The 21133-nt window shown below is 40.7% G+C and overlaps 1 protein-coding gene across 1 annotated transcript in view; it reads left to right on the top strand.

Moving 5' to 3' along the window:
• Positions 1 to 20296, top strand: part of LOC104135261 (zinc finger matrin-type protein 1) — a 30201-nt gene extending 9905 nt beyond the window's left edge. The window contains exons 2-8 of the mRNA XM_035888649.1: positions 13082 to 13188; positions 14936 to 15040; positions 15131 to 15305; positions 16065 to 16268; positions 17858 to 17981; positions 19501 to 19614; positions 19843 to 20296. Of these exons, the coding sequence (XP_035744542.1) occupies positions 13082 to 13188; positions 14936 to 15040; positions 15131 to 15305; positions 16065 to 16268; positions 17858 to 17981; positions 19501 to 19614; positions 19843 to 20296 (1283 nt within the window). The remainder of the gene's footprint in view (positions 1 to 13081; positions 13189 to 14935; positions 15041 to 15130; positions 15306 to 16064; positions 16269 to 17857; positions 17982 to 19500; positions 19615 to 19842) is intronic.
• Positions 20297 to 21133: the final 837 nt, after the last annotated feature.

The raw sequence follows: 21133 nt of genomic DNA, 5'->3' as shown, positions 1-21133 counted from the left end.
GGAGGCGGTGAGAGGGGCCTGTCGGAATACGGTAGAGGCACAGCAGTGCCCTTCCCTGTGTGAAATAAAGCGTGTGCTTGGCATGTCGGTATTGAAGGCCTTTGATGCCAAAGGCAGAAGTTAATGAGGAGCAAAATGCAACGAGAGTCTCGTCTGTGTTCGCATGTGGAAGGAGCAGGTAGGGTGCCTGAAATGGGTCCAAGCTGTTCGATACGCAGCTTGTAAAAGGTAGTCTTCTGTTTAATTCTTCAGAGGAAAGAGGTCTTGGTCTAGCTTTGTAAACTAAGCTCATGCCCCTTGGACAGTAAGATGGCAAATGGGTTTCTTTTATTTACCAGACCTGTGATACAGAGCCCTTGAATTGAATCTTAAGGTTGTGACCGAGAAGTGATGGGAACTTCCCATGTCCTCGCCTTCCCAGGTAAACACTCCTGAGATCTAGCAAATAGCACCCAAAAAAAAAAAGTACTCGGCTTCCAGGAGCACCAAGCCATTCCTAACGGGTATAAAATACTTGTGTGTTGAAAGGCTTTGGTCAGTGGTTTGTAAGTATTGTGTATAATGAAAATCAAGTTAAAAAACCCCCACACACTTAGCAATGTGTAAACATGAGCTTTTGTTAAATATGTGAAACCTCCATTAGCTGCAGATTTCCCCATTGTCAGTTAAATTTAGTACCCTTGAACAGAAATAACTCTGGTGGAATTAATTGCTCTGTTAAAAACGCTGACAGATATTGTAAGCAGTCAGCTTTGTGGAGGAAAGAAGCAACACAAGTATGTGCATTCTTCAACGGAATATACTTGGGGAATAGTTAGGAATGAGGTCTTGCTATATTTAGGTTTAAATTCCATTTTCTTGCATGTTATTTCCTGAACTGAATTGTTCTGTTCTGAACTCCAAAATGTGCTTTTGGGGCATTAGCAACAAAGCCTTAAAGTTTAAAAGTACTTTGACCTCCTGGGAATTTCAAGGGATTGTAAGGGTCTGAAGGTTGTGTTTCTTAAATTCTCAGCTCACAGCCTTATTTTTGGTGCACAACTGGTACAGGTTTTGTCATGAGCCAGACACAGCAAGGATTGCTGGTTATGCTTGTCAGTTCATACCTGTGCCGAACAGAAGCTGTGGGTGGTGTATGCTTTTCTTAAATACAAAATTAGCAGTAATTTTTGGCTTTGGAAACTTTGGCAACAATTCTTGCTAATTTCTACACCCACACGGTTCAACACCTGCCCCACCACCACCCCCTTGGGGTTTTTTGTTTGTATTAGCCTAAGGGGTTTCTTTTGACTCGGTGGCAACAAGATCAAAACCCTTGGTACCTGTAAGAGTGTAGTTAATCTGTAGTTACAACCATGCATCCTTTTTCAAGACTCAGTATATAGTGCTCTTGTGTAATAAATGACTGATTTTTCCCCCTCTCCCTCCTTTTCTATTCTACATATCTTCACTTACTGGAGGGGGAGGGGGGGGGAAAGTCATGTACCAATTCACTGGTCACGTCTTTCTCACCCAGTGTTCCGCAAGCCTGCCTTAAATAGCACTGGCAGTAGGCTGGGAAATAACATTGCACAAACTAGTATCATACAATCATACGGGAGCACTTATATGTCGAAAGAGAGCCGGGCAGAAGGGCAAGTAACTTGTCTTAACCTGCCTCAGAGAGTTTACAAAGTGGGGATTGGGAGGTGTAGTTCTTATGTGTTCCTAAGACCCAAGGAGGGTTAAACCACAACAGAGTGGAAAGGGAAAAGGGTCTGTTATTCTAAGGAAATAACTTAATGCCCAGCAAGGAAAGTTAACAGCTTATCTTGCAGTGTTCTAAGAAGTCTAATGCATTAGATTCTTCTTCAGAAGGAACCAACCACCCCACATAGGCTTACTCAGCCTTCTGTTGCACCCTATTCACATTTTGACAGTGTGTTTCAAGATGTAAGGTACAGATGGATCAAACTGTGTTCACAGGTATTTAAAAAAAATCAAAGACTTGTTTTCTGAAATCCTGAGGAATTTATTGCAGTAAAAAGGATTTGACACTTGAAAAAAAAAAATTGCAATTTTTTTGCTGGTAGAAGCAGAATAGCTGATTTCAGTCTGCTTCAGCTGTGACAGGCTGGTGCAGCCCTCGTGGGTGTGATAGGATGCGGGGGGGGAAGGTCAGTGTGATGTTCAGCAGAGAGAGAGTAGTGGAAACAAGAGGACTTGGACCAACAGGGAGAAAAATTAAGAAAATTGAGGAACTGTGTTGCAAGGAGTGGACACCTTCATTTTAAGAGTAGTGATTGATATATTGCACTTCAATCTTAATGCTTTAAAACATTTTCTGTGTCTTGGCTGAATTCGGAGCACTAAGAGAGCAGGCAGTGTCTTGTTACTGGCTCACCCTCGGCAAAAGGGGGGAGTGTTGTATTTTGCATCAGTTGCAAGCTGCTTCTGTTGTGTGTCAGGGCAGATAACAAATCCATCTGGCCGTCAAGGCTTTTAGCACTGTTCTGGTTTAGTTTGTGCATTTGAGAAGGTTTGGGCAACGCTAGGTTTGACCCCTGTTTTGGTAGTGTAGTTGTGCGCTTCAAAAGCCTCGTGCCTGTGTATAGGCTTAGCCATGTGTCTTGGTCAAATCTGCGATAGCATGTAGTATTAAAAGATGCATATAAATGCTTGTAAGTTAACTTGTTATAGTATTCTGTGGGGAAAAATATTATCGTGTGAGTGATAAAACTAGTTTATGGAAACATGCAGTGCCGGAATTAACAGCGTTCATTTCTAAACAACAGAGTCCAGTTTGGCATTTCATTTTTTTACAATCACCTGAGCTTTGGAAAAAAAAAAAAATTCAAAAGGGTATTCAGTGACTAACCTGGCTGAGAAAATAAAAATTTAGTGCTACTACAGTGTTATTTCCTTGGAGAAACATCTTTCAGAAGAAACTGCAGAAATCGAAACCTGTCTGGTTCAGCCTCCCTTCCTCGTGTAGGAATACACTGAACTATGGTATCGCAGCACTGTATTTGATAAGGGTTTTAAAGTTTGTTATCTTTGCCTGCGCTTTCTAAGTTGGATATCTGTGGATATCTGAGTTTATTTCTAAGGTGGTTTTCTGACTCCTACTGTACAGTGACCATGCTTTCCTGCTGTACCACAACCAAAAGTGACTGGATTTCAGTGATGCTGTTTGCCTGCAGTTTTGGACAGCTGATATTCCAAGCAGTCAAGCTTGTGTTCATCTTTCATCCTGTACCGAGTAGGACTACAATTGCCTGATTGCAAGCAATAGGGTTTGCACATCATGTAAAGCTACAGCCAGTCAGCTGGGATGAGATAACCGACTGTGTGCAGGCTCCTGCCTTTCTTGCTTGCAGAGCAAAGCAACTTAATGAAGTGCATGTGATGTAAATTAACCTGTTTTACTTTGCAGCTGGGACAGGCTTCAGCATGCACACTCGGTTACTGGGAGGCTGACAGGTGGTAGCCTGGTTAAGGTGCGCTAACCCCGTTGCTTGTGCTGGTCCAGATGTGCCTTGGAGACAGCTGTGTGAAAGGGCTTGTAAAATGAGAAAATATGCGGGTCAATATTTGCTCTTGAGGACTTGCAGTTGTTGAACTTGATTCATGTATATCCATCTATTTTTCATGAAAATGCTATGTTTGCTGGTGGTGTTTGAGGGCAGAATTTGGCTATGACATTTTGTGGGTTTAGTACCTTGAACTTGAAACTTTATACCTTTGCCTTAAGGGATTTTCCTAGCCTAGACTCCTTCTTTACTGTATTATTCTCTTTTCTCTCTACCCTCAAGAACTGGGAAAGAAAAATTAATAATACACTACAGCTGGAAGCATTTCCTTTTTAATCAAGTAGTAGAAAATCCTGGGCTGAACAGGCTTTTTTAAATTACCTGGTCTCTGATATTTTAATTAATGTTAGTATTTTTGCTACCACACTTATACTGCCTTGAGGGAAGACTTTTTTTTTTCCTCCCTGCCTTTCCTACATGGCATGCCACAAAGATTCTTCTGCAATTAACCTTGTAAAAGTAAAAAATCCAGATAGCAGAGGTTTAAAGTTAAAAAGACATCCTCAAGCTTCTCTCAAGTAATAAAATATGCAAGTACAATAATGTTAAGATGTCCCCTGAGCCTTCTCACATCAGTGTTTTAATGCCTTAACTGAACTGCTGTTCCATTGAAGAAGACTTTAAAAATTTTTTTTTAAAAAATGCTGGGTGTGTTTCTAAGATTGTAACCAAGAATCAAGAAACAGTAAGCAAATCATTATCTTTCAGTTCAGACACTGGGAGTCTGATTTATTAGTATTATTAGGCAACCTGTTTGGTTCCAGATTTCCAAAATTCACCTTTGTTATTTTGCTTTTTTAAAATGTCTTTAAATTACTTCAGTTTTCTTGTTAAGAGAGATGCTGAGCACCTGCAGTTCCCATTGCCTTCTCAGTGCCCACATTGCAGCGTTTGAACTTTAAAACAATCAAGTTGATCCTTTTTTTTTTAAGAATGTGTTCCTCATTGCTTATTGATTTAGGCTGGGTTTGTTCTCTCATTAAAAAATAATTGTATAAAACACATCTCCGGAGAAATATTTTCATAAATGCAAAATGAACAAGCAAGAGTGTAAGTATATTGGCTATTGCCTCGACATTCAGGTGATACTTGATGTTCTCGGTCTTCACCTATGTTATTCACTATTATGTCAGACTGCTTTTAATTTCACTTCATATGAAGTATTTCACTTCTGTGTCTTCTGAATGCTCTCGGAAGATGCCAGTCAGAAAATTATACCAATAAAAAGTATGCTGGGTTTTAAGCATACATTTATTGTTATGATCTACTTCTGCTTTAGTAACAGATTTTTCTATTTACTCAGACATTTTATAAGCCACATTGGAGGTAGGAATGGGAAGTCATTCTTACGAGAGTGAAAGTGGATGTGTTTAGGAAACTTGCACCAGTCTTTGTAAAGTTTGAGTGGTTTTTGGTAATCAATAAATCTTCAGTGATTTGTGGCTTGTCTTCATGATGGAGGACTTGTAACAGTGAAACCAACTTGCTGAAACATTAGATTTGAATCAAATTATTAGGTTTCATCTCAAGCTTCCAAGGTGGCATCATAAAAAATAAAATTATGGAGAGCTCCAAGTGTGACTTAAATGGAACGCTGACTTACAGGGAACAGTAATGAAGCAAATACACTGATGGTATTTCTTCGAAGAAGAGTAGAAGACGTGATCATTTTGCCCTGTGGCTTGCTTTTCCAGTCTTTGCAAATATCTGAAAAATGTACTGATTTTTTTCCTGTGGGACTACAGTATTTTCTTTAACTACTGGCTATGAATTAAGACTACACAGCTTTTTACCCCTTGCATATTAGGTGTGTATTTGCCATCTGGGATATGAAGGTCATCCCTCCTCCCAGGCTGGGTGGACCCATCCTTCCTACATGTAGGAGGAATTGTGTCCTCTTGAGACTTTCTCCTTATTTCATACTGAAATAGCAAGATGGTGGCATCTGGATTCACTTATGAAAGCACTTGGTTTGAAACACTTGTTTTCTGAGGAAAAACAAGGAATTTAAACCAAGATTGTTTGTGCCCTAACTAAAAGCAGTAACTTCAAGTGACTGCTTCTGCCAATTCTGTTGTTTAGGATAATATTGAATAGGCCCATCCATGTGAGGAACACAACACAGTTACGTTCATAAGAATTAGTTTTAACTCATCCCTTTGCGGTAGGTAACTAATTTCTCACATGCTGCTGTTGCAGGAATGAAATGCACAGAAATGAAAACCAGAGTTTTCAAGCTTAAATGCCTAAATACAAACATACCTGCGTTGGAGAATGTAGGTTTCAGGACATTGACAAAGTTTAACAAGTTGACAGCGCAGATGAGAGTAGAGCCAGGGTCTCCCAGTCAGACCCTCACACTGAACTGTTTTGGTTTTATTTGTTTTAAGATGCTTTTAGATGCAACCGAATGGCATTAAACAGTTAAGTCCTCCTTTCCATTGATACCTGTATATTTGATGTTCACTTTCTTGATCTCATCCTTAGGTCTTGAGTGGACTGGTTTTATTGCAATGCGTTTTTAACACAGGCATCCAGAAGTATCAATAATTATACATGTTTATAAATCCAAACTATTAAAACAGTGATTCTGGTGACTGGGGAATTAGCAGTGGGATAGCAAGCAATCTTAGCATTCATCTGAAACATGACCAGAGCTGGTGCCTCCCTTTCTCTTGAGACATACATGAGATGAGGTGTTTAACACCCAGGTTATTCTGTATTTAGCACCAGAGGGGCTCTCTTTGACTGTAACGATAAAGAGGGCAAAGACCTAATGGGCAGGGAGACCCAAAGGCTTGTTCAGGGGAAGGTTGCATGGTACTGCAGTTGGTGATCACTTACTACTACTAATAATCGCAGTAAGTGATCACAGACTGTATAGGAAGGCACCTTTCCACTCCCCCTCTGTCATCGGGAGCGTGTGGCACAGCAGATGCTTGGCAGCCTAGGAAGGGGATGGTTGTTCTGATATTTTGTAGAGGTCCTATCTAAATAAAGTGACTACCAGGCTGCCTACACAAGGATCTAGTACTGAATTTAGGGTGGTAAAACACTGGACTGGGTTGCCCAGAGAGGTAGTGGAGGCCCCATCCCTGGAAACATTCAAGGCTGGGTTGGACGGGGCTCTGAGCAACCTGATCTGGTTGGAGGTGTCCCTGCTCCCTGCAGGGGGGTTGGACTAGATGACCTCTCGGGGTCCCTTCCAGCCCAAAACATTCTATGATTCTGTGAATCAGACTGGTATTCCTGGTAAGCCTGAATAATAAAGCACAAGAAGGCAGCCAGGATTTTTGCTGAATGAGAAGTTGCACGTGTATTTCGTTAGCATACAGTGCTTGAAGACAGACAGCATTGCTGCTGTCTGGTCTCAGGTAGGTTTCTCAAACTTTTTTGTAGTGTGGAAATATAATCACTCTTTAGCATCTCGAATGAGCCCACCTCGTCGTATTTTTCTGTGCAGAGGCATAAAGCTCATCCAGCCTCATCCTCTCTTGCCTCCTCCCACCCGCATCTTCCTTCTGCAAGGGCTCCACAGCCTCTGCAGTGTATCTGGAATCTGATTGTAAAGCAGCCCTTTGGTAAAATGCCCAGGTATCTCGGATGATTGCTATAATGGTGTTAAAAAACCGAGAAGGAATGCAAATTGACTTGTATGTGTGTGCGTTTTACTTTTTTGCGTTTTGTAGGCATTTTGATTGATTAAAAAAAAAACTTTTTGACACCTATTCTGTGTCTTAGACTTTAAGGTCTTGATAGTGACTGCTGAGATTTGTAGTCAAAAGGATCAAAAATATTTTATTCCTTTCTTTGAAAAGAAAATGGAAAACTTCACCTGTTTTTCTAGTTCTCCCTTTGAGACTATGTTAGTTCTAACATGGATCTTCACTAAGGGTAGAAGTTGTCTCCACGGCCTGTGTTCTTCAGCCTTGACAGTCTGACAACGGTAATATTTTCTCTCTTTTTGTGTGTATATCTGCTTCTTTGAGGACAGCTTAGAAGTAGTACACTCATGGAAGTCTAGACTGTCTTTCATGTTTTCGCTCTGGGTGTACAAGTGAAGCGTGATGAAGCAGGAAGATGTTACCTGGTTTATTGCTGGATTTTTCGCTTTATGCCTGGGTGGTACTTTGAATGTTCATTTCCCATTCTGTCTAATCGTCTTTGACAGGTACATTTCTCAGCCCAGTTCCCTCTGAAAAGCAGTTTTTCTTAAGAGCTTAGGCATGGTAACAGGGCAAAGCAAATGGTACAGGTGAGGCAGATGGCGTGTTGGTGAGCTGATAATGATGTTTGCTTGAAATAAGAAATCTATAAAGACACATGGTTAATATGTGCAGCCTCATGTGTCTGTAATTGTCCATCATCATTTTTTATTGTCCTTTATCTTTTATGCTTGCACTATACCCACTAGCAATGAGCTCTGATCTGTTTCAGTGCTTCTAGACACTTGCAAATCAAGAACTGCACTCTTGTTTTCAGCCCTGTGTGGGCTGAAACACATCCCTTCATGTAAACGGGGCACTCTCAAGGCTGCTGCAGCCCTAGAGCTGATAATTTTAATCTACCGTGCGAGACCCTGTGTCTTTTAGTGACAGCCTTAGCCGATGTCAACGTCTGTAAGCACCAACAAAGTTTGGATCGCCTACGCTTTCAGAAGCTATGCTGCCTTGCAATCTCGTTGTTGTGAGATGATGCTGAAAACAAGGCCATTACCGAAGAGGAGCACCAGTCTGGTCAGTGGGATTTCGGAGCCCAGAAGCCAGAGAGGATTGTAACACTGCTCCACACCCCATGAACGGCTGACAAATGTAAATGTTTTCTGGGGGAAATAGCCTAAAAGTAAGGGAAAAGCTACACTGAAAATTACTGGCTGGCTTCATTATGCAGCATGAACATTTTATGTTTTCTATTTTAAAAAATTAATCTCATGTCCTACTTCTAAAACATTTTAAACCCTATCCTTTGATGAAGGAGCAGTCCCTTTGTGACAGACAGTAGTTGGTCTGTCTTGCAGTGAGCCATTTCTTAATGACAAAAGGCTGATCCAACCAGTTGCTCCAAGTTCATGATACTTCTACCTTTTTTTAAACATTTCAGAGGCATAAAAATGACGGGGTCAGTGTGGCAGTCCTGCAAGGCTACTGCTTTTGATTGATTCTCTGTAAAGTTTCTGATGGCATGGTTGCAAACTCTAAGGTAAGCTGTTTTTTAAAAAAGTTTGTCTTCGTTCCCAGGAAAGATGTCTTGTGAATCTGAAAGCTGAAGACCTCAAGTTCAGGTTAATATTTATGGAACAGGTTGCACACAGGCATAGATCTCCCCGTGCGCTGTCATTTTTGTGTGTCGCAAACGGTCTTGAGTCATAGTTAAACGGAGAAAGGGCAGACTTGTTCTTGACCCTGCTCTGGAGTTGAGCAGAGACGTGTCCTGTAGCAAAGAGGGCTATTGATGTGCGTGGTTGCCATTGGGATGGAGCCTGCAGTTGCCCAGACTGGGTTGAAGACCATTTACAGCTCCCTGCCTGGTTGGAATTTAAGTGAGAGACACATCGGTTCATTCCTGAATTTGTCTCTATGCAGTTCATCAGAAGACCATGTAGAAATAAGTTATGCAAGGCATATATATTTGCCCGAAAGTCAGCTAGCTGTACAGAAAATAAAAAGAAAAAGGTTATGTTTATATGTACAGCTTTTCATGTGGTTTTGAGGCTGAAATTATCAGATCAGTGTTTTTAAAAGTGGCTACCTGGCTTTTTCAGAAGTGCTTGGTAGCTTTGCTTCTGACTGACTGGGGTGGCAGCTGCTGTATCACAGAATCACAGGGATTAGAAGGGACCTCGGGAGATCATCCAGTGCAACCCCCCTGCTAAAGCAGGGTCACCCAAAGCAGGGTGCGTAGGGCATCATCCAGGCGAGGTTTGAATATCTCCAGAGAAGGAGACTCCAGAACCCCCCTGGGGCAGCCTGGGCCAGGGCTCTGTCACCCTCAAGGTAAAGTTCTTCCTCATATTCAACTGAAACCTCTTCTGCTTCAGGTTGTGCCCATTGCCCCTTGTCCTGGCACTGGGCACCACTGCAAAGAGTCTGGCTCCATCCTTGTGACATCCACCCTTAAGATATTTGTATGTGTTGATGAGGTCCCCCCTCCTTTGTTTGGATCAGGGTGTTCTGGCCTTCTTTGGTCTCAGGGGAGCAGGCAGGGTTGTGCTGGGCTTGGCTGTATCAGACTGACAAAGCTGAGCTGAACTCCCCTGCTATTGCTGATTTAACAGCAGGTGCATGTATAAATGATTTAATAGCAGCTGCTATTGCTGATTTAACAGCAAGTGAGTGCCAAGAGCTGCATTAAAGCAGGTTACGTTACCGTGCTCACAGTTTGCATTCCCCAGCCAAGTCATCGTTTCGGGAACCCTGCCCATTTCATGGGATATGTGACCACGGAGAAAAATGGAGTAGAGCAAATCTTTAAGGTTCCAAAATCAAGGCAACTGTTGTGAACTCTGTCTGTATTTTTGTAAATCTCTTTCTCTTGGGGGAAACCAATTCTTGGGCTTAGCAGCGCTGCAGGTGTTAGACTGAGGTAGTGCATAACATTATCTTGAGAAAAGGTGGAGCCAAAACAGAGGGACAACAGTGGTAGGAGGTGAAAAATGGAAAGACTTAATGAGAAATTGAAAACACAGCACTATGAAGAGAAAAGAGAACTAAGATGGGATAAGTTTACAAAGAAGAAAGATTCTGAGTAAGTGAAGTCCTGTCAGCCTTCTTATGATATTGAAAAATAAAAACAATTCTTGTAACAATGAAGAGCAAGATTTAAAACTGTCCCTAGAATATATATTAGTGCAATTCATCAGTTACTGCAAAATGCCATTGAGGACAAGGACACAGACGGGTTCCGGACGGCTCCAAGAGGCACAACAGGGGTTACTTGGACAACCAGACTTCTGGTCCCTATAATCCAATCTTTTCATTGGTGGTCAGCCAAGGAGAAGGTGAATTAAAAACCCAATTTTAACTTCACATTACAATGTTTTTAGGATTTATTTTTTTTGTAGCATGCACTTGGTTGGTTTTTGCCTGCTAAGAAGTCTGTGCAGTTCACTAAGTGAAGGAAAATATTCATAGAATGCTGTCCTTAACTAATAAGTCATCTGTCTTTGAAACCGAGATCTGTTTTCCAGTAAGAAGTTACACAAATTGAAATATAGTGAATACTGCCCATGATAGTAGTATTTCATAGACTTGTGCCTAGTTGCATTGCAATTTGCCTTTTGTTCCTTTTTTTAAAGAGAGAATATTGTTCCAGTTACCTTTCTCTAGGTAGCTGGTTTTGCAGTTCAGTACCCTTGAGCAAAGTGGTGTAATTTTCCTCTGTAAGTAGCTTTTTCTGATACAAACACTGGCAATTCATGCGAGATGGGCTTTCATCTAATGCCCAGAAACTTAAGTCACTGGATTTTTTTGTGTGGATCAACTCGTTTATTATGTCCATCTTTCACCCCTCTGCTTGAAGCGGCTAAGCTACACGAATCAGTACTGTAGAATCTTGAATGTTTCTGGATGACTCAAAATGCAGAAACCAAAAGCTCTGAAGGACTGGTCACCTGGCGGTTGTACCTCATGAAAATAAAGGCTTTATTAGAAAATGAATTCTTATACCAGGCACTGATGGCAAACCATGCTAGACAGGGGCATTTTGATACCCGGTGGTTGTTGTAATATCAGTCAAAAGCCACGTCAGAGCCAGTTGTAGTAAGATCTGCATGTTAAACAGATAGAGATGCTGATAGATTTTTATTTTTTTCCCCTGGTTGCATGTGTTAATGTTGGCTTGTCAAAGCAGTTGGGAATTCCTTGTTTCAGGCTTCCACTGGAGCCACATTCCTGGGGTGATACCGGCTCAGTTAAAGTATATGTCAAACAGCTTGCACCGAAATTCCTGCTCTGTTTTTAAGTGGCTTTTCACTTGTGCAAAGACGGCAATGGTGTTGTCCAGGGCACGTGTGAGGGACTGGGTAGACTCTAGTCCTTCCTTAATTGTTTGTGAACTGACAATCCCACTGCTTAGCACCGTTATTTAGAGTTAGAGGACACACTACACAGTATTTGAGTCTGTTTTTTCCATGTTCCCTTGGGCTTGGCTTTGGCAGTCTTTAGAATCGAGAGTAAAGGCTGATTGCCTTTATGGGTTTCTGGATGCCTTTTGGCACCAAGCCTTGAGAACACAGGGAGTGATGCTTTCCTTGCCCACCATCTCGCCAGGCTGTGTGCAAAGCACGGAAAGCCAACTGCTCCACGTGTGGCTTCCAGGATGGACCGCTGGGTAAACTTAGAGGGTTTAAGCTCAGTTGAGACATCACAATCCTTTCCCCAATATTTTCCCTTTAACTTCAGCTTCACTTGAAGAGCACTGTTTAGTTGAGCTGTCTAGTAATGTGGCTTCCTTTGTTTTGGCTTTAAACTTGTTTAACTTGGGCTTATTTTTAAGAGCAGGGCATGCCAAGAAGTGAAATTCTAGCTTAACTGGAATTAGTGTCACCCTCTGGGGGTGAAGAAGAAACAGGTAGTCTTAGAGTTTGACAGCACAGAAAAAATTTTGGTGGTATAGAAGCGTGGGTAAACTTGCTCCCAAAGCATAACCTGTACCAGAGAAGTGTTTCAAGCAGTATAAGTTAAACTGGTGTCCCTAATGAATTAAGTGTATTAAGAGGAGAAGGAACTAGGATGGTGATGTAGCTTTATCTTTGTGAGAGTTTTGCTAGCACAGCGATGCTCTTCTGAAGGGTGTGTTTAATTTGCTTAATTGCCGTGGTGTTGGTACTACTTTTAAGTGCTTGTAAGATCAAATGTGCCTGCACGTGCAATTATTCACACACAGCTTCAAGTCTGGGCCAATTTTAGTATGAATTAAAGTGTATCAAGGCCATCAGTTAACTGGGAACAGGGCAAAGAAAAGCAAAACAAGTCATTGGAACATTTTTTTTCCATATAACTAAATAATTTCAATTGTTATAGGGGACACAGGTACAACCTTCCTAAAAATCTGAAACTTCCTGGACTTTTTTATGTACTGAGTTACTCCCAGACTTTCTTTAAGTCACTTGTTTAAGAGGTATTCCCATATTTAACTGTATGATCTAGTCTGGTTAAAATCATCCTTTTTCAGCTGTTAGTCAGGTATTTCTGATATTGCCCCCTATTTGAAGTGGACTGAAAACTCTGAAGAGTCTCTGTCTTTGTTTTTAAAGTCCAGCTACTCTTAATAGTAACACTTTGTAAGTCCATGAGAGCAATACTTCTGTAAGTAGGAAGGCTTAGGTGGATTTACAGCACTGCTTTGAAGCCATAGCAAGGTACGGTATGATTCAGTGGATGCACATTGGTCCCTTCATCTTGTGCTCTGTGTGAATATTCAGGTGGTTGATGTTTTGTTTAAACAAAGACAGGCAAATATATCTTGTCCTAACTACTGGCTGATTCTTGCCTTTTGCTCTTTCCGTTTAGATGACGTTTTAGACGAGGCTACAAGGAAAGACCTTTTCACCGACACTTTCTGTAAGGTCTGCGGGGCAGTGCTGCAGTTTGAGTCTCAAAGGTTGTCACATTATCAGGTAGGCTGGAAAGGAGAATTTTCTCCTAGCAAGCACTGGGGCTTCGGTTGGTTTGTTTGGGCTTTCTACGTAGTGTTATAAAAGACTTTTTATAGCGTGTTTCTCAAGGCTTACGCTAGGCTTAGACATTAACCAGACTCGAATGTGAAAGTTGTGGATTCGGTATAATGAAGCGCAATCACCTGCGTATTGCAGCGTGATTTTAGAAGGAACTGAGCACGTTCAGGCCATGCTGTACATGGGATTGAAGCAGATCTGCACCGCGTGAGCCAGAACATATGTATGGCACAGGGCAGTGCTGGCTATAGAGGATCGAGGTCCTGCCATCTGATGCCTCACGGAGGGATTCACACGTGCTGCTCTGTGCAGCAGTGCGGAGGCAGGTTGTATGAATCATGCTGAAGGCATTTCTTGGAATAACTGTGTGCCTTGGAATATTGCTGTAGATGTGGGAAAGCGTGCTTTATTTTGATCTTGAGGGTAGGCAGGTTTGCAGGCACAGACATTTCTGTCTGTCTCTTCTTGTGAAAGTTAAATATTTAAAATGTCAGTTGCTGTCAGGAGTCTTTCTTGTTACTCACATTATGAAGACTCAGGTCTTGCAAGGTGTTGCTCCTTACTTTGATTTAATTTAAGCAGCAGTTGTACTGTCAGAACGTCAGAGTTCAGACCCTCAGTTTGATTTTCTGTTTCTCAGATCAAAGTCTAGTTGAGGATAATAGATGCAATTGTAAAGTTACCTGACTTCACCATTACAAAATGAATTGATGGAAATAACTGACTCTTCTCAGTTGTGCTTTTATTGTCTAGCCAAGTATGATAGGTCCTCTTTATCTTTGATAATATTGTTATAATATCCTGCATTGCTCCTCAGAATCCTTAAAAGGCATCTGAAAAACATCAGGTCAGAGAAGACAAGTTACTTGTTTTGCTTTGTAGGTTACCACTGTATAGTGTGGCATGTGGGTAAGTACATTACAAGTGCAAGAGTTTGAAGATTAGGAGTTCAGAGAGCATCTAAGATTTAAAAAATAATTGCAGCTGCAGGAAGTATACATTAACACCCAGTTTTATGTACCTGGACTATTGTATCCTCAGTAGAAAGGTGTAGCAATCTCTGTAGACTGACTCCAAGCTGGAGATACCTTAACTGAGCTTCTGGGGAAACCTGTTTCTCTCTACTGACTGTACGGGAAGAGTAAACTTTTTATTTAGGAAGGTAGGTTAAGTCCTGCTGCCTGTTACTCTGCTGTGCCACCAGAAGGGACAGCCTTGATGTCAAGCCCTCAGGCTTAGACAAGCCCCCAGGCTTAAAGATAAAGGAGCACAGCAGACTTGCTCTGTGGAGTGGCTGCATTCCTCTCCTTACCTATTTAGCATCCCTGTTTGTAAGGGGACATGTCAGGATTTTTGGTTCCCCAAAGAATTGAGAGTAGATGATTCCAAGGGCTGCTCTGTTTGTAAGGGGACATGTCAGGATTTTTGGTTCTCCAAAGAATTGAGAGACTCCAAGGGCTGCTTGAGGAAAAATGTTATGAGCAATGCTAAGTACTATATTATTGATTGTATTGATTAATGTGTAGCACTGTTACATGAGCTGGCATTTGTCTGCTTGTGGCTCTGCTCTATACAAATACAATCTGGCAAATGCTGAATGGAGTTTTTGATGAATGAAGTCCCAGTCACTGGATATATCACTGCTCGGATCCTTGTTACTGACACAGGAATAATTCTGGTCTCTTCCCAGGGCAAAAAGCATGCTCAGAAAGTTCGTCTTTACATCCGAACGCATAGTGAGAAAGAGAGGCAGGAGCATGGCAAACAGAAGAAAACTGATTGTGTCAATTTTCAGGTGACTTACTATTCTTTGTCACTAAATAAAATGTTTCCTTGTGTACTTCAGTGAATGCTTGTAACTGAGCTTGTCCTTGCCTGGTTTCAGACGGATGGAAGTGGAGTACCGGACAAAAACAAATACTGCAATCTTTGCAACGTGATTTTTACTTCCCCAGTTGTTGCTTTGTCTCACTACTTGGGAAAGATCCATGCTAAAAAGCTGAAGCAATTATCAGGACACCAAGCCCACATGCCAGCACAGAGTATGCAGCCTGTTTCTGGTAAGAACTAAATAGTTTGCTTTGCATGTGTTTTCCTGTCTCTCTGAAACAAATACAGAGAAGTATCTTCCTATACTTGCCATGTCTCTATGCCTTCCTATTCTGCCAAAGTTGTGGAGCAGTCTTGTGGTAACTCCTTAGGTGAATAAACAAAGATACTACCCCGTGCAACTCTGAAGCCATGTAACCTTGCTTTCAAATTCCCTATCTTTCATTGACTGAAACTAAGGGCAAATATTTCTGATTTTTTTTTATTAATGAAAGTTGTTTATTGTTGTTCTGAGAATTCACTGCAGTCCGAAGAAGATGTTCCTCTGATAAATTAATATGATAAGAAATGAAAAAACAATTAGTCCATGAGTAACACTTAACTGGTGTTAGTCCTGTACAAGTTGCTGAACTGTATTTAAAGATGGAGCATACAATGTGTGCTCTGAATCACCCTCTGCAGGGTACATCTCTCTTCTTGGACTGTATAAGGACCTTAGAGTGACCAGCTGTCAGACACAGCTGATTATTAGGTATCTAATGGGGGGGTTTCTGAATATTCCAGGGTTGTTTTCCTTATCAGTCTATACTTTCATATCCTTGCCAGGATTGAGGTATTTTATAGTCCCTTGCAAGTAGTTCAGCACCCAGCAGACTGTTCTCCTTTCCAGCTCTGTACTTCTGCAGTCACCTGTTTTGCTCTGTGGAATTGTTTTAGCCTTTCCTTTGGCGTGCTGTCAGCAGATTTATCTTCTACTTCCATGTCTCCAGCTTTACAGATGCCATCACCTGAGAAGCCATTGCTGCCTTCAAAAGCTGAAGAGCCTTCATCATCCTCGCTGAAGTTAAATGATCCAGAGAAGTTCTGCAAGCTCTGCTGTGCTCCCTTCAATAATCCACTCATGGCCCAGCAGCATTACATTGGTAAGAAACACAGAAGAAATGAAGGACGGAAAAAGATACTGGAGAAGCTGGGAGACAAAGTCATCCCTGCAGAGCCCAGCACAAATGGTAAGCAGAACATGAGCAAATGTTACAATCCGAGTGTAGCTTGAGCACTCAATTCTGATTGTTCGAGCAACTGCTCTGATGTGTGCAAGGAAATGCTGGTCTTCTCCCATGTTACAGAACAAGTTCCTTTCTTCCTTTCTGTTTGGTGGTTGAACTGCTGAAGTTCTGTCTCTGACAGCTGTGGGTTGGAAAGTATTTCTGATTGACTTGGAGACCCAAATCCAGTCCTCAATGAGTTCTGTAGTCAAATACAGAGGATCATAGAAAATAGCCCAGTCCCAATCCAAGGCCAAGATCAGTTGTAGCTGTGTCATTCTTAAGATGTTCCTCCGCCTAGTTCTTAGAAACCATCTGTGCTGGAGACCCCGCAACCTCCATAAGGAACATCTTCTATGACTTCTTGATCTTTACCTTCTTGATCTTAAAACTTTCTACCAATACTGAACTCTGACCACAATGTATTTCTTTACTGCACAGAACAAGAAGCAGACACCAGAATTCAATCATTAGTTTCCTTTCTGTCGCATTCTTTAAATAATTGAAAACTGGTGTCATGTCTCCCCTTAATCTTTTATTCATGAAACTGGTTGTTGTAATTATTTCAATCTTCCCACATAAGGAAATTTGTTTCCATTATTCTCTAGCCTCCCATCAGGACTCTCTCCAGCTCAGGCACTGTGTCCAAAGCCAAAGCCCTGTTGCTGTGCAACTTCCATTAATTTTGAGGGGGGCATCATCTGGTCCGGTGCAACAGAACTGTCAATCTTTTATTTAGTAAGGAATTCAGAATCCTACCTGATAGTCAAAAGTCATTGTTAGCATAAAACAGCTCTCATTTAGTCATGCTATAATTTAAACAAAATAATACATTTTGATGCAAAGCAATAGCCCATTAGAATTAATGCTGCAGTTTGCTAATGGATGAAGTTCCTGGGTTTGTATGGAGGGAAAATAGTTACTCACTGGTTTCAGAATACTTAAGTCTATGTATGATGCAGCTTGTAGGAGAGTAGAAAATGACAACCTAGAAAACACAAGGGTTTTCCTCATCTGACCTTACCTTATACTTGCCTGAGGCTCCCTATCCCATATTCATAATGTACTGTATCGACAATTCCCTCAGCATCTTCACAGGGTTGAACCAACACTGCATGAACATTTGAGCAGGTAATGTTTAAACTGATCTTATTTTAATTAAATCTCGACTGACTGGATTGGTATCTGTTGGTGCTTGCTTTGGGTCAGGTATTTACACTAGTATTTAATTTTTCAGCACACTTCATTCTCATCAGCACTTGACAACAGTTTACTGGAATTATCTTGGATCTCTTCAGTGAGATAAGAGAAATACTCTTTGTTAATGTTTAAACCATGGTTATACTGCAACGGTACACCTCACCAGCTCCCTTCATAAATATTATTCTAGTGTAAAATTGCAACAAAGACTTTCTGTCTGTTTATAAATGTTGTTTATGGGAATATGATGTTAGGACTCTTGTGTGGGATGGGGTCGTGATGTGCTTAGAGAGACTACAAATGAAAAGCAAAACTCAAACCTACAGGTTTCTTCTTTTCAGCAATTGGGGTTGGTTATTACGTGTGCCCCGTATGTAACATCACACTTACATCTATAGAAACATACCAGTCCCACATGCAAGGAAATAAGCACCGGATTAAGTAAGTTAGTAAGTCTTTTGTTACTATTCCTCTGTAGTTTGTACTTTTGAACTTTTTCATTAGCCCTGTTGTCTGCTCTTAAGTGACTTTGATTAGTTTCTTGTTTTGGTTTGGCGGGTTTTTTTGTTGTTTGATTTACTGGTTTAAAGGAGCACTGTCTGTTTAAACATCATACTTGTGAGTGAAATTCAGTCTTAAGAGTTCCCACAGTTGCACCTTCAATGACAACCCACAGGGGAAGGTCCTGAAACTTGTAGTTTTCCCACTTACTTTGCTGTCTGAGGACAGCAGCTCCTGTTATGGTACAGCATCTTCAGTGGTCAGTCCAGAAGGAAATGATCTGAACTTAGTTTCCTATTGACAGGGCAAAGAAGACCTTAATCCTGAAAAGTGCCAAGTCTCCATCAATTGTGTTGCTTTCAGAATTCATCAACAAGCATCTTACTTTCAGCATAAGATCATTTATAGGGTAGATGATAGCTCCTGCACTTTCCCTTTTAACCAGAAGAGGGCTTGTAGACTGTGTTAATTGCAGCATGGGCGTTGTGATGGTTTGAGACGTCCTTTTTAGAGATTCCTGTGCAAGTAGGCTAAATATCAAAACTGCTTACATGTTAAGCATTTTGGCAAGATATATTGTAAGTGAACGCAGAATAATAGTAATACAACCACAAGAGACTGATGTAGAACTGATATGATTTTAAAATGTTTGTTTAGTCAACAGAATTAAGAGTCCCCAAAACCAGGAGCATAGGGAACTGCTGCAGGCCCAACTGTACGTTAACAAAATGAATGTATAAAGCTGGTGAATTAAGACAGAACAAGATACATTTAAGGGGTGGGTCTCTGGAACTGCCCTTCCCACAGGGGATATCTTTGTCATCTGACCACTTTATCCTCTAGCCTGAGGAAAGGGAGGGTAAAATATAAACTGATAGGTAGTTTTGCCTTGGGAGTGCGTTTTCCTTTTTTGGGGTTTTTAGCAATCCAGGTTGGTTGGTTTTGTTCTGGTTTGTTTCTGCTGTGGACTCACAGAGTTTGCTTGAAATTACTGTACTGCAACTGTTCAATAGAATGAATCTCATAAAGAAATTAATAACTTTTATTACTTGACAGTCAGTGTACAATGTAATTGCTTCTTATCTGTAGCTAGTTGGAGATTAATTAACAACAGAGAATCTTAAATTTTCTTTTTAAAAAGTAGTTTTAAAAGTGTGTGCAGTCATTTTAAATGCGTCTTATTCTTGCAGCACTCTAGGTCACAATAAATTCGTTTGGTCATCATGAATTTATTCCATTTTTTCAGTTCTGACAAAGAGTAGGATCTGTTCTCTGTAACTGCAGCATTACAGATGTGATCATTGTGTAACAAGGTCCATGTAGTCACACAGAACAACACGCTTGGAATATGTTATTTTTCTGACTCTGGAAATACAACCTTTTTTTTTTTTTTAATTCAATAGATACTAAGCAAATTGGTCAGTATTAATAACTAAGACTTTCTATCCAATTTATGCAGAGAAACAGCGCTTGCCAATCTCATGAAGAAGTCAAAGAAAACATGTGACTCCTTTCAAAATGAATTAACGGATTATGTTAAAGTTCAGAAAGCTGGAGGTCTAAAGCCAAGAAGGTGTTTAGGAAAAGCAGAAGAGGAAGAATTTCAAGATAAAAGCATTGAAGGAGGAAGTGGCCTTGGTGAGGTCATATCTTCAAGCTTTAAGTGTGGACAAGGCCAGCACTCCAGCCATTTTTCAGAAACCCCGTCACCTACAAATACTGGGGAAAATAGATCGCCAAGCTGGCCATCAGCTCATGAGCACGTGCTAGAAAAGGCACCTAATTGTCACTATAACAACAGATACTGTAAAGAAGAACAAGCATCTGAGGTGGCCATCACCAGAGACGAGAGCTTCAGCCTATCAGTTGCAGAGTCAAAAGACTGCTACAAACTTATGCTTGCTGAAATTTCTACCAGCTCCTACAGAAAAGAACAGAAATTTCAGATAAATAATTCTGAGGAGGGAAAATACATCAGTGAAAAGCTGAAGTATGAGAAAGAAGCCACAAAGCAGAAAAGAAAGAAAAATAGTGATGGGGCAGATTTTGGAAGAGAAAATGAGAAACAAAAGAGAGTTAAATTTGAGATAGACTTGGTAAATGAGAAGAAATTGAGACCTTATAATGACAAAAGTCTTAAAGAAAACCCTGCTGAGAAAGGGAGCAAAAAGCACAAAAAGGATAAAAAGAAGCCACAGACACATGTCAAAATTGAAGAGGAACTACTTTGGGATGAATCTGTCTTGGGTTATTGATAAAAGTTCTGCTTAGCTTTAAGAAGTTGATTCTGTTTATAGACTCACTTAACCATTTTATACTATACTGTGACTTTTTTTTTTTTTTTTAAAAGCAAAGTTTTTGTTCCAACCTGGAAGCAGGAAAAAACCTGTCTTCTGAAATTTTGGGGCAGTAGGTAGGCATCAGTTTTGAATCGTCTTGCACATACTGCAGCCATTGCAGTGACACGAGTTTGAAAGACTGTAATCTCTTCTGGAATATACCACAAATGAGGGTCAGTAGCTTACAGACTACTGTTGGAATTCCACCAAAATGCGTAGCTTCTTTCTAATATCAATGGTGCTTACTACTGTGGTTTCTGTTATTCTTCTAGGAAAGTACATAAACTCATAAGTTAAATAAGGGCACTACAGTGTTCCTGGCCATGTCTGTAACCATTTCTCGGACAGATTTAAAAGGAGAATGTTGAAAGGCTTTTGATTCGAGATCTTATTTGCTGTTAGGTTTTTTTGGTTTGTTTTGGGTTTTTTTGGTCACCCATTTCTGAGCGCAAAATGAGTCTATTAAACATGCACCTGGTTGTCAGACATACATTGTCTATTAGATTTTTCTCACTGTAATCCTGATTTTTAGTTTAAGAAACACAAAAAAGGTGCAACATGCAAAATTGATAGCATGAGGCTCCTTTCTGCTTTATTCGCTCAAACTAACTTACAGAAAGAATGTTAGAAAGAAGCTAGATTTGTGATCCAAACAATACCCTGAAAAATCACTAACAGCTTTGTATTTCCATTTTAAATGTCGTGTCACCAGACCTTCATTCACAGTATGGATTTATGTTATTGTGCCATGAA

The sequence above is a fragment of the Egretta garzetta genome, unplaced genomic scaffold (genome assembly GCF_000687185.1).
Source record: "Egretta garzetta isolate BGI_Z169 unplaced genomic scaffold, ASM68718v1 scaffold241, whole genome shotgun sequence".
Taxonomy (NCBI): domain Eukaryota; kingdom Metazoa; phylum Chordata; class Aves; order Pelecaniformes; family Ardeidae; genus Egretta; species Egretta garzetta.
This window is presented reverse-complemented; position numbering and strand designations above follow the sequence as displayed.